A 14,333-nucleotide genomic window follows, 5' to 3' on the forward strand; every position below is an offset into this window, starting at 1 on the left:
TGCGAGCAGTTTAAATACTTATAAATGGAATGTCACCTTTTCTTCAAAATACTCTTCTTATGTTTTTATGTAGACTTGTTTTATTATCTTGTTGTAATACACTAAATAAATGCTAATAAAAACAAAACAAAAATCTTTGAGACAACGCTTAAACTTACAAAGACCGATTTGTCAGGTAAGGGCATTCTTAATGGCTATACAAAGTCAAAGGACTATGCCAGAGCTCAGATTATTTGGGTCAAGTTTCTTATAGCGGGTTTAGAATCTTAACAACAGTAAGAAGTAGGTATCTTAAGGTAATGCACAAGAGATTTATTCTACAGCTGAGCAACTTATGCAGACATATTTCTAAGTCTCCGAACGTCTACGCTGGATTGTAGAAATAACCACTATTTGAATACTAAACAAAAATACTTTACTTAACCAGAATAGTGCTGGCTTCTTAGTTCGATTGCTTGTAAAAATAACAGGATTAATAATCAAGAGCCAAAAATATCGTTGTCTTTATACTGTACACTAATTTTTTAAAATACGGATTAGACAGAAGGCCACTTTTTATTACATTTTAATCAGAATTAATCTAAAATATACCAATAACAAGAGAGATCTTTTCAAAGCACTTTAGTGATTATACGATTTTATCGCGAAGCCCATGACTCATTTTTACGACTCGGTGTGTATTAAAGGAAATGAATATTAACAAATTATATATTACTATCAAGTGAATTTTGCCACCATAAAAAATATATACTTTATAAGATTTAATCGTAATAAAATATTAACTATATCATTTATAACGACCGGGAAATCGATTAACGGTTTATATATAAGATTGAATTTTAAGTAGATAGCAATTTACATTTGTTTCAGGAATAATGCGAGTTGTGTACGTAATTGTTACCGCGATAGTAGCCTCAACTTTGGCTGCAGGTCAGTTCATCAATTAATTGAGTTCATCAAGATTTTGATCTTAATAACACACAGTACAAACATTATGGTGTCTAGAATTCATTTTTGAATAAAGATGTAACAATTTTCCAAGCAGAGCGCGAGGATCTTACAGGCGTAATTGGAGGTTCCTTGACTACGATTAAAAATCACCCCTACGTGGCTGCACTTTTATTTTCATCGGACTTAGCTTTTTACTGGCAAAGATGTGTTGGAGCGATTATTACTAGCAGAACCGCTTTGTCAATAGGACATTGTTTTGTGTAAGTTACTTATGTGTTTTTTTATCTTTAAAGACATTGTGTGTAAGATAAATATAAGATAAAGTTAAGTGAAAATGTGTTACAGCGTCAATTCTATTATAAACGGAAATGATATTTTTTATAACCTTTTACATTAAAATAATAAATAGTTTAAATCGTAATAGAAATAAGGATAGCAGGATAACGATTTAATTGGTCTTTTGTTTTCTTGATATCATTACATGTAAGTATGGAATTCGTGCTGAATTACATTCTCTTATTATACCCTTCTCTTATGTCTTTTTACACACTACATGTGATACATGATGGGTTTTGGATGCTATCTTCAACATCAGTTTGTAGGTCACTTGTTCCATGTATTTTCGCTATTTGGACCAGTATTCAAGAGAAGTGTCTCTCGACTGTCTCTTATCCGAAGTGAGAGATTACAATCCAATTGTTTGGAATACACGGAACTTGACAAATTATTATGATATTGTAAAGGCTGTTAAGAGTGACCGTTAGAAATCCAAACAAAATTTATGAAATGCGTCAGTGAAAATTTTGTGATATACATACGTAGTTGTTAATGCAGAGCTTGTTACATGTGAGAGTAAATTATGTTTTTGTAACAGGGCAAGGACAACAGATCGATCATTACTATATCAATATATGTTTTTTGGATAATGAGATTAGTAGATACATAGTAAATAAAATTAATAATTTTGATGTTTACAGCGGCGACACTGATTATTTATGGCGAATTCGTGTCGGTTCGAGTTATGCTAACAGCGGTGGTAATGTCCACGTAACGGCACGGATAATTATTCACCCTGAGATCAACCCTTTCCAATTCGAGAACGATGTAGCTGTCTTACACTCCGCCACCCCATTTATATTTAGTGATAGCATTCGGGCTGGGGCCATTGCAGGAGTCAATTACGTTCTTGGAAATAACCAACCATTATTGGCAATCGGATGGGGCAGAAATTCAGTAAGCGTTTTAAGAACTATAAATTGTTAATTAAAAAATTTCAGTCTATTAGCGCCGGTAAAAAAAAAGAATATTCCAATATCGATATTGAAGTAACTAATACGTGGTAGCTATAATAGCCGTAGGTGGGAACTGCTGTCTTAGAACCGAATGCTATAGTTAATTATAATTTCATTAGATACGACTGCGACTAAGTTTTTAGTATACATGAGATGTTTAAAAACATGTTCAGTAACACTGTTGTTATTTCTTTTGTAGGTAAATGCGACTGCATCTGAAGAACTGCGACAGATTCAAGTCAATTATATCGATATGAATAAATGCAGGAACATTTACGTCACCTGGGCCATGTATCCTTCCGACGATATGCTATGCTCGGGATGGGACCAAGCCAACAATCGACAGGAATGCCAAGGCGAACAAGGCGGCCCAGTTCTTCACAATGACGTCATTGTGGGGCTCACGTCATGGGGTCTACAGTGTCTATATTCCCAATACCCCGGAATTAGCACCCGAGTGTCTAGCTTTACACCATGGATTGTAGCAAATGCTTAGTAATAGAATAATAAAAATAAAAGACTTAATTTTTTTCAACTTACGACATAATAACATTTATTTAAATTTATATATATATATATATACACATATATATATATTTATATATATTACATTATATATATATTATATATTTATTATAATGAACAAACGATAGCTAAAAGAATCATGTCTCAGTATTTTGCATTCTCTGTATTGTGCATTCTCATACCCATTGTCTTTGCAGTGCGCCACACATAAATATACCTGAAAAGCTTATACATATGTATGCAAGTATTAAGAGACCTCGGTAAAGGTTTTTATAATAATATTAGTGTTGTTAAAAGTACACGTAAAACTTTTCCCGATAAATTTTAAATTTAAAAAATAATTCCTATAAATGTTTCGGTCTTATTTCCTAGTTAAAACGCAATACGCGAAAAAAGCTTTTGTTCTAAAGTATACTTTATAATTAAAAAGTTCCAAAAAAACTCGTTTGTATTGCCGGTTTTTTAAACATAAATTATTTAATATTTAGAATTATTTTCTTGATAAGACTTATTTCTATCAATTTTCGATTTTCATTTTACATTAGAACATTTGTCCGATATAGTTGTAGTGTTCGATGCGACGGTCTATCTCTTTCATAATTTAATATTTCGTCAGTAAAGCGTTGTATTATTAGCTTATTACGTGTATATGACTAGAAATTTTGGATTAATTAATCGGTATCTTATCTAAATACATCTAGTTTTAACGTAAATAGCAATTCATTGTATAGAAACTGATACCTGGAAAATTATTGTTCAAAATTACATGATAGGACTATGTTTCGAATGTAAGAAGGCATTTATTACACACAACCACGGGTTCGTGAGCAAAACAGCTGGACCAGCCCACATTTATAAAAAGTAGATAAATAAAATCGTCAATATTTGGGCGCTGACTGAAAGAAATTTGACGAATCGTGTACTCGTTTACCAATTTGTATTAAAGCATAATAGATCGGAACTCGAATCAGGAAACATGATTATTGGTGATAAAAAAAGGATATCAAATGAAAAGATCATACATCATCAAATAGCCATCAAGCTCCACTAGATAGCGATTTCGTCGTTCAGTATGTGTGGCCACCGTGTTAAACAATATGCAATGCAAGTAGTGATTTTGTTTAAGGTAAGATTTTACATTTTTTTATGTACGCTGGCGGTTGGGTTCCACGGATATCAGTGAACCCCGATTAATAATTAAAAAGGGAATTTTGTGTGTGTCTGGACGGCTTGATTCGCCTGGGTTACAAAAGAAAATAATAACAAATGAAGAACCTTTGCTAATTTTGTTCATAATAGAACTATACAATTAATAGAAATCTCGTATTGACATACAAACAACATCTAGACTTACTGTAAATAGCGACGCTGCATAGTAAGTAATACATGGAAATACTAAGATACAAATAAGATTTCGGCTAGTTGTTATCAAATTAAAACGGAAGCTTATGCGGAGATTAGATTCAAAGGCGATTAAACGCAGATATAAAAGGCTGTGTTCGTTTAAATCTGTCAGTACTGTTTATTAGTAAAATGCAGGTATTCACTGTGGTAATTTTCTTGGGCGCGTGTTTTGCCGCCGCCGCAGTTAAGTATAAATTTATAATTAAAGTTTTTTCTTTCTTATTACTCAATATTTTTGTTAAAAAAAGCTCATAAGGAAAGTAACTTTTATACCAATTGACTACTGCAGTACGTTGAATTTCAGCTTATTTGTCGATAGGGCATAAACTTGACTGTAAATGAAATATATAATGGTAGGCGTCTATTTCTGTACAAAGAATAGCAGAAAAGTATTGGTAGCTTTGGTTTAAGGCACGTTATAGCCAGTACAATTACAAACGAAATGTGGCGTACCAACGCATGATTAAAAGGGCATGTGCACCTGTTATCCAAGATATAGTTTTTTTTTTCTTATTGTGGTTCAGATCTTCTGTCTTCTAATTTTAGTGTTTAAAGTGAATCTGACGCATTTGTAGCTTAGCACACTGTTCCTCTTTATTTGAATTGCATGCACGTTAAAGGAATTTTAATCTTCCATCTTAAATGTAAACAACAATGTTCAATTGCAGGTAGGAGAGAGAACCGCGATCTTGTCGGAGGATTCGAAACTGAAATTGGAAAATATCCCTTTATTGCTAGTCTCTTGTTCACTTCAGACTTATCCGTTTACTCGCAGAAATGCGTCGGTTCGATTCTTAACAGAAGATCCGTCTTAACTAAAGCTAACTGTTTTTGGTAAGTAGAATTTTAACTTTACGAGAGGAGAACAATTGATTAAAATAGTAAAGATATTGGTTTAATTTTTAGGAATGATTCACCTGACACATGGCGAATCCGCGTTGGTTCTTCATACGCCAACAGCGGCGGCCAGGTCCACGCTACGTTGCGTATCATCAGTCATCCCGAACTTAATCCATTTTATTCTGAAAATGACGTAGCAATCCTGCACGCCGCTGTCCACTTTACGTTCAGCGACTTTGTCAGCGCAGGTAGCATTGCGGGAAGAAATTATGTTATCGCAGACGATGAACCCGTGTGGGCTGTCGGATGGGGTAGAAGTTCAGTAAGTATCTCGGTTTTCTTAAACTTCTAATAACAACATTTTAACCCATACGTTCATTAATATTTTTTATTAATTTTTTTTAACTTTTATATTTTTATCAACGTGGTACGAGGAACCTTTATTGCAATCTATTTATGATTCTGTTGCAAAGTGCTACAATTATCTAGATTGTAACCGTTCTCGCAGAAACATAAAGAGAGACCGAAAATCTTATACACACACACTCATATAAATTTTTTTATAGGTTAGTGCGACGCCATCTGAAATAATGCGACACATTCCGATGAACTATATCAATATCGAAAAATGCAAGTACATCTACGTTTATTGGGCCATGTATCCTACTGATGACATGATGTGCGCGGTAGTGGACCCAAACAAACATCGCAACGAAAGTCAAGGCGAGCAGGGCAGCCCTGTTCTTCACAATAACGTCATTGTGGGACTCGCGTCATGGGGCTTACAGTATCTGCGTTCCGAATACCCCGGAATCAGCACTCGTGTATCTAGCTATACACCTTGGATTGTAGCCAATGCTTAATAATTACTTTGTAACAATATTAAGAATGATTTGCTAGCTTGTTCGAATGCATAAAGAAAATAAAATAATAAAAAATTGAATATTGAACGATTGTTTTTGTATTTATTATTCTAAATTATATTTAAAGCATTTATTTCTGTTTTAAATTCTCATTTTTTAATTTAGTTTTCTTTTGGAATAACTAACAATTATTTATATAAATAAGGTTAGTAAAAATAGTAAAAAATCTTAATAATTACGAAATCAGCACTAATATTCATTTATTGATATTCAAAAGAAAAGAAAGAAAGCAGTACAAAGAGAGAAAAACAGAGCGGTTACAAAATTATAAGAACTACAAAGAAATTTTATAAGTATTTGAAGGCAGACGAATTTTTTTTAATACGATGATAACTCACGAGGAACAACTTTTTAAAAAAATTTTATAGGCTCTACGCATAGGCCTATATCAGAGAGGTAAACATTGTACGCATTGAGTAAAGGAGTAAAGTAAAATGAGTAAAGGAGCACGTTTTCCCGCATTGGTTCTACACCGTATAGGAGCGATCATTTGATGATTGGTAAAAAGGGCGCTATTATTTGTAGCGGGATTTTTGAAAACCCAACACGTCTGCATTACAAAGCCATACAACCCAATTGCTTTGTTTATAACGTTCCCGACGTATAGTAAAATGAAGACATAAATGAAAGGTAAAATCAAGATCTTTAAGAAAGAAGCGAAATCTGAAGCATAACGGCAGAGATATAGGTTATATTGAATATTATACTTCTTTTTGAAGAAAGTTATAGCATTATGAGACACTCAATTTTGGTTTGTTAGTTTGACAACAAGCAGAAAGACGGTTTAATTCTTGTTTGAGTTTAACATGACTAAAAAAATTCGTCTGCCTTCAAATACTTATAAAATTTCTTTGTAGTTCCTATAATTTTGTAACCGCTCTGTTTTTTTCTCTTTGTTGAAATTATATACAAATAATCATTAATTAATATACATATACCGCCATCTATTGGAACATAGATTGTATAGTGTTCCTACCGTCTTTGTTATAAAGTGAAATGTAGGTATATTTCTGAACATATAATAAAAGTTAGTTCTGTTCGAATCTCACAACCGGCGTTTTATTATAGGTTATGGGCCCAGTCGAGTTATAAAATAAACTGTTTTTCTCGCGAAAAGACTTGCACAAGCGTGCCGATTAGTCTACGCAGATTGAGAACTATACGTTTTGTGAACTGTGAGTTGTGATATATAGTTAAAAATTAAAAATGGCAAATAGCTATATCGTGAACGTGCCTAAGCTGAAAGGTCGGGAGAACTACACAGAGTGGGCTTTCGCAGCGGAGAATTTTCTCGTGTTGGAGGGAACTTTTGATTACATCAAAGTTACTAAACCCGAAGAAGCCGCAGCCGACTTAAAAACTAAGGCGGAACTGATTTTAACTATTGATCCATCTCTTTATGTACATATAAAAGAATCTAAGACTACTAAAGAGTTATGGGAGATACTCAAAAATTTGTTTGATGATTCGGGTTTCACCAGAAGAATCAGTCTGTTGAGGACGTTGATTTCTATACGTCTAGAAAATTCTACATCCATGACTTCGTATGTCACTCAAATAATTGAAACTAGTCAAAAATTAAGTGGATCTGGTTTTAAAATCAACGATGAATGGGTCGGATCGCTACTTCTAGCAGGATTATCCGAAAAATATTCACCGATGATAATGGCGATTGAACATTCAGGGATTTCGATTACCGCGGACGCCATAAAAACTAAGTTATTGGATTTGGAGGAAGACAGTGGCGACGTGAGTGGAGCATTTGCGAGTTTCCGTAAAAGCTGTAAGGTTGGCAGCCTTGTCAAAAAGGGGCAAGTGTCAAATTCAAATGTGTCAAAGTCAAAATTGAAGGTTATAAAATGCTACAAGTGTAAACAAACGGGACATTATCGCAATCACTGCACCAGTTCCGATAAAGATTCAGAAAATAACAAGTCTTGTGAACGTAAACAATCAAACGCATTTAGTGCTGTGTTTTTAAATGGTGCTTTCTCCAAAATTGACTGGTATATTGACTCCGGAGCGAGTGCACATTTAACCGCCAATGAACACTGGCTCACAAATGTTTGTGTTCTAAAAAGCATCACACTTTTATGAATGTATTAGGTATAGTTGTAAAATAGATCCAAGTTCAGTTAACATATTGTCATTATGTGATTATTTGATATAGTGGGGGTGTTGAAATTATATACAAATAATCATTAATTAATATACATATACCGCCATCTATTGGAACATAGATTGTATAGTGTTCCTACCGTCATTGTTATAAAGTGAAATGTAGGTATATTTCTGAACATATAATAAAAGTTAGTTCTGTTCGAATCTCACAACCGGCGTTTTATTATACTCTTTGTACTGCATTCTTTCTTTTCTTTTGAATATCAATAAATGAATATTAGCGCTGATTTCGTAAATATTAAGATTTTTTACTATTTTTACTAACCTTATTTACACACACAATTGTTAGTTATTCCAAAAAAAACTAAATTAAAAAATGAGAGTTTAAAACAGAAATAAATGCTTTAAATATAATTTAGAATAATAAATACAAAAACAATCGTTCAATATTCAATTTTTTATTATTTTATTTTCTTTATGCATTCGAACAAGCTAGCAAATCATTCTTAATATTGTTACAAAGTAATTATTAAGCATTGGCTACAATCCAAGGTGTATAGCTAGATACACGAGTGCTGATTCCGGGGTATTCGGAACGCAGATACTGTAAGCCCCATGACGCGAGTCCCACAATGACGTTATTGTGAAGAACAGGGCTGCCCTGCTCGCCTTGACTTTCGTTGCGATGTTTGTTTGGGTCCACTACCGCGCACATCATGTCATCAGTAGGATACATGGCCCAATAAACGTAGATGTACTTGCATTTTTCGATATTGATATAGTTCATCGGAATGTGTCGCATTATTTCAGATGGCGTCGCACTAACCTATAAAAAAATTTATATGAGTGTGTGTGTATAAGATTTTCGGTCTCTCTTTATGTTTCTGCGAGAACGGTTACAATCTAGATAATTGTAGCACTTTGCAACAGAATCATAAATAGATTGCAATAAAGGTTCCTCGTACCACGTTGATAAAAATATAAAAGTTAAAAAAAATTAATGAACGTATGGGTTAAAATGTTGTTATTAGAAGTTTAAGAAAACCGAGATACTTACTGAACTTCTACCCCATCCGACAGCCCACACGGGTTCATCGTCTGCGATAACATAATTTCTTCCCGCAATGCTACCTGCGCTGACAAAGTCGCTGAACGTAAAGTGGACAGCGGCGTGCAGGATTGCTACGTCATTTTCAGAATAAAATGGATTAAGTTCGGGATGACTGATGATACGCAACGTAGCGTGGACCTGGCCGCCGCTGTTGGCGTATGAAGAACCAACGCGGATTCGCCATGTGTCAGGTGAATCATTCCTAAAATGTAAACCAATATCTTTACTATTTTAATCAATTGTTCTCCTCTCGTAAAGTTAAAATTCTACTTACCAAAAACAGTTAGCTTTAGTTAAGACGGATCTTCTGTTAAGAATCGAACCGACGCATTTCTGCGAGTAAACGGATAAGTCTGAAGTGAACAAGAGACTAGCAATAAAGGGATATTTTCCAATTTCAGTTTCGAATCCTCCGACAAGATCGCGGTTCTCTCTCCTACCTGCAATTGAACATTGTTGTTTACATTTAAGATGGAAGATTAAAATTCCTTTAACGTGCATGCAATTCAAATAAAGAGGAACAGTGTGCTAAGCTACAAATGCGTCAGATTCACGTTAAACACTAAAATTAGAAGACAGAAGATCTGAACCACAATAAGAAAAAAAAAACTATATCTTGGATAACAGGTGCACATGCCCTTTTAATCATGCGTTGGTACGCCACATTTCGTTTGTAATTGTACTGGCTATAACGTGCCTTAAACCAAAGCTACCAATACTTTTCTGCTATTCTTTGTACAGAAATAGACGCCTACCATTATATATTTCATTTACAGTCAAGTTTATGCCCTATCGACAATTAAGCTGAAATTCAACGTACTGCAGTAGTCAATTGGTATAAAAGTTACTTTCCTTATGAGCTTTTTTTAACAAAAATATTGAGTAATAAGAAAGAAAAAACTTTAATTATTAATTTATACTTAACTGCGGCGGCGGCAAAACACGCGCCCAAGAAAATTACCACAGTGAATACCTGCATTTTACTAATAAACAGTACTGACAGATTTAAACGAACACAGCCTTTTATATCTGCGTTTAATCGCCTTTGAATCTAATCTCCGCATAAGCTTCCGTCTTAATTTGATAACAACTAGCCGAAATCGTATTTGTATCTTAGTATTACCATGTATTACTTACTATGCAGCGTCGTTATTTACAGTAAGTCTAGATGTTGTTTGTATGTCAACACGAGATTTCTATTTATTGTATAGTTCTATTATGAACAAAATTAGCAAAGGTTCTTCATTTGTTATTATTTTCTTTTGTAACCCAGGCGAATCAAGCCGTCCAGACACACACAAAATTCCCTTTTTAATTATTAATCGGGGTTCACTGATATCCGTGGAACTCAACGGCCAGCGTACATAAAAAAATGTAAAATCTTACCTTAAACAAAATCACTACTTGCATTGCATATTGTTTAACACGATGGCCACACACACTGAACGACGATATCGCTATCTTGTGGAGCTTGATGGCTATTTGATGATGTATGATCTTTTCATTTGATATCCTTTTTTATCACCAATAATCATGTTTCCTGATTCGAGTTCCGATCTATTATGCTTTAATACAAATTGGTAAACGAGTACACGATTCGTCAAATTTCTTTCAGTCAGCGCCCAACTAATACAAATTCTAATTAATAATTCCTTACAGCAATCTAGCTTCCATTTTTTTTCTTATCGTCGCATATCATAGACATTTCATAAAAATGCATTAATATTTTTCGCTAAGGCCTTACATTTAAAATTATTATAAAGTAGTGAAAACCGTGTGTATAAATCAGCGAATAGCAAATAATACTGTTTTTATTTTGATTATTTATCTTTTCGATAGAGGATAGAGGTAAGAACAATTTAGTGGCTCGTGAGAAAAGTAAAAATAGCGATTGGCTATGAAGAGATCGACAATTTGACAGCATCTAATCGAGAAGTCGTTTATAATTGTTTTATTAGTATTACTTAGTATAACAGCCACTTTATGGTGTCAATAGACATCATAGCTATTTTAAACATTAGCTACAAAATCTAAATGTTATCATCCTACCCATCATGTTATTTTACGATATAAAACAGATTGTGCAAAATAGAATTACTGATATAACCAATGAATGATGTATAAGCAATACGAATAAAAGAAACAAGAACTTTCATTTTTCTATTTATTTTACAGTAGTCGTTACACATGTTCAAAGGAAATTATACTCTTACTAACAATTACTTTATGTAGTATTTTGTAGACAAATTTTATTTTATATGTTACTCAGGTACAAATATCACCGCTGCAACGAGCAATATAATTTCGAACTATTTTTATAGCATTATGATTTTTATACTGTCTTTATACATTATGACATATGAATACAAGATTTTATCGTTGTTGCATTTACGTCATAACATTTTCGAATTTTATCTAAGGATTATATTAATTATGCCCTGACATTAATTTCGGCTATAATTGATTGATGAGAATAATTTATTGAAAATTAATTATGATAAAGTATTTTAAAAGAGATAAGATAAATTGTAAAAAAACAAGGCTCGGAGAGCAAATTTGTTTAACTATTTTTTATTATTATTTTGGTTTGATAATTATGTCACAAAATACATGGCGTACATTACCCATGATCTGCGCATGTTTCATGATCATTAAAATTATTGATAATTTGGGGAACAATTTTCATCTTGCTGAAGCACGTAGAACGAAAATTTGAAGAACCTTAATAATAAAAAAATATAGTATACAACGACAAAGAAATGCTTTTATTTCTCACTCTTTAAATAAAGGATATAATATTTTAGTTCAAAATATGTAAATCTGTAGTAATCACAATGAACTAATTCTTTTAAAACGAAAAGCCTACTGTTACAGTTAGTCTTAGCGATCGTTGTTAAAAATATTGTTTTTTATGCTATTCGATTAATGTACTATCATTAACTTGTTGTGATGTAAAATAAAAAGAGTATTCGGATGAGCTAGTATATTCATATATTATATAGTATTTTCATATGACGGCATTTTTATGTGAATTTATCGAACAACCTAGCTTAAGTCGGGAATCATCATACAGAAAAGAGAGGTGAATACCGAAAATATGCTATCGATATACTTCTTATTTGGAAAACTGCATACCTCCATGCATCCTTGAGGTGATCTCAATGTGATACCCTCAACTTACGGAGACACGTTAATATCGTCAGTCGTGATCATCGATTTATTGTATAATTATTTAAAAAAATAATCCGTTATTGAACTAAATTTGATTTCAGAACTAGGTTACAGAACCAATCTCAGCTGTAATATCTAATATTTAAACGTAGAAACATCTTAATGATTCTAGGCATGCAGCACATATATAATTACAGCTTGCTTTATATTACTTATTAGTTTGATTTAATTACTTTATTAGCTAAGTATTCACAGAATCTTATAAATTTTAGCATATTCTCTTTATTGCTAATAAGTTTGTGTATATTTGACTTATTTATCTCTATATTAAATTCTGTTTTAGATCATTTCATTTTCATTCTCGTCACAGTGGGAGAAGTCAGATGGTTTATGGTTTTACGTCTAAATTTAATGTCGAACCCGGTTTCTTTTATGTCTAGTCCGCAAAGCAGCTATTTATATTGAGTCCTTAAAGCACAACAAATCACAATATCCTTGTCTGAGTTATAATAATTTATGACGTTTTTAGAACCTCCGTGGGATACTTATTTTTTACGTCTTCTGCTTTTAATTCTTTTCAGGCAGATTTATTCAATGATTAACTTCATCTCTTCTTGTGTACTGCACTTTCCGACAAGTACTTTCCGGTTTTAAGCTTCTGAACTTCATCGAGTTTTTGCCTATTTTTATTGTGCTTATGATTTTTTTTATTTATTCAAGAACTTTGTTGCTCGTTTCTTTCTGATTATCGGACGTGGCCGCCACCGAGTGAATGGATTTAACACCTGCGTATGGTGTTTCTGATTTAGCAAGCTTGAATACGATCCTTTTTCGACGTCGCCTATATGCTTCTTCTTGGACATTTCCTTTGTTTAGTCTGTCTTGGTTTTTTCACCAAATGATACATTCTCTCTGTAACCTACGTGACTTCGAGTTTTATGTCTGTTCTCAAGTAGCGAGAGTTGTTCAGGTGCAGCTTAGCTTTGTGTGGGTAGGTTCCAGCTTTGGACACAGAGTTGAGGTTTCACAGTTAGTTCTGAAAGTAGAGGTTTGATGGAAGTAGTTAGGTCGGGAGGACGATTCTTCGTTACTTGTAGGGCTGGAGAAGCTTCTCTTGTTGCTTGAGTTCATTGTTTGAGCCGAGATTCGATGGCTAAACATAACATGGAAACGCGTCAAAATATATCAATAAATTAATAAAGATTTTAAAGGGTTTAGTATATATAGAAAATCAATGTTTAGTACATATAGTTTAAAAATATAAATAAGTAACTAAAGTAAATGTATATAAGTTGTAATAGTATCGTCTAATGCCAAAAAAAGATGTGATAAAGTCGAAGTTATAGTAAATAACTAGTGTTATAATGTGCTTCAAAATCCTTTAAGACCTGATACAAATTAATAAATTTGATAACTCCCAGTTTTGCGATGGCTGCCAAGCTGCAGTCAGATAAGTGATAGTGATTTAGTTGCACTCGCTTTTCTGAAGTGCGTCTTTAAAAACAGATGCGTCCCAGTTAACCCACGGTCACGTTGGTTCACGGTCGGTTAAAATGGGCAAAAAAGGGTCAATCATCTAAGGACATGTTAGAATGGCATTAAAAGGTGAGATCAGTTCACAGAACATGGTAATCAACCACCAAAAATTCTTTGATGTAGTAATTTAGATGAAGGTACTCAACACCACTAGTCTCCTGGAAGCGAATTATAGAAGTGGCCGTCAACCACAGAATTTTGATTGAAGAAATTGCAAAAACCAAGATGAAAGACTGATTCGACTCACAATTAACAAAAAAGGACATTTCTGGCCTGTAAACTTAGGATCTAAACTTTTGATATATTAGTGTAAAAGCCAGCAAAAGGTGCTAATTCTACACCCACAAAAGTTGGTAAAATGTCACAGCACCTAAGAAAGATTTTTAAATAAATTGTAAATACGCACACATCTTTTTTGCAGAGTTATGTCTACCGAGAATTCGTTTTGTTAAGATTGGT

General features: G+C 33.3%; 4 protein-coding genes across 5 annotated transcripts in view; 2 read left to right on the plus strand and 2 right to left on the minus strand.

Annotated features, from left to right (window-relative positions):
- Positions 1 to 14,333, minus strand: part of kcc (solute carrier family 12 member kcc) — a 355,477-nt gene that overhangs the window by 101,673 nt on the left and 239,471 nt on the right. The window lies entirely within an intron of this gene.
- Positions 867 to 2,778, plus strand: LOC137927151 (trypsin CFT-1-like). Its single transcript, XM_068770974.1, has 4 exons — positions 867 to 930; positions 1,046 to 1,211; positions 1,929 to 2,184; positions 2,443 to 2,778. Exons 1-4 carry the CDS (start codon positions 876 to 878, stop codon positions 2,737 to 2,739), a joined length of 774 nt encoding a protein of 257 aa, XP_068627075.1. The 5' UTR covers positions 867 to 875; the 3' UTR covers positions 2,740 to 2,778.
- On the plus strand, positions 4,765 to 5,962 carry LOC137927149 (trypsin CFT-1-like). Its single transcript, XM_068770972.1, has 3 exons — positions 4,765 to 5,006; positions 5,079 to 5,334; positions 5,579 to 5,962. Exons 1-3 carry the CDS (start codon positions 4,780 to 4,782, stop codon positions 5,873 to 5,875), a joined length of 780 nt encoding a protein of 259 aa, XP_068627073.1. The 5' UTR covers positions 4,765 to 4,779; the 3' UTR covers positions 5,876 to 5,962.
- Positions 8,499 to 9,683, minus strand: LOC137927150 (trypsin CFT-1-like). The gene is made up of 3 exons (XM_068770973.1): positions 9,442 to 9,683; positions 9,114 to 9,369; positions 8,499 to 8,882 (listed from the first exon to the last, which is right to left on the minus strand). The coding sequence occupies exons 1-3, from the start codon at positions 9,666 to 9,668 to the stop codon at positions 8,586 to 8,588; spliced, it is 780 nt and encodes a 259-aa protein (XP_068627074.1). The 5' UTR covers positions 9,669 to 9,683; the 3' UTR covers positions 8,499 to 8,585.

Source organism: Battus philenor, unplaced genomic scaffold, assembly GCF_028537555.1.
Source record: "Battus philenor isolate CCGP_79_NKW_IND1 unplaced genomic scaffold, ilBatPhil1.0.hap1 SCAF_3, whole genome shotgun sequence".
Lineage (NCBI taxonomy): Eukaryota > Metazoa > Arthropoda > Insecta > Lepidoptera > Papilionidae > Battus > Battus philenor.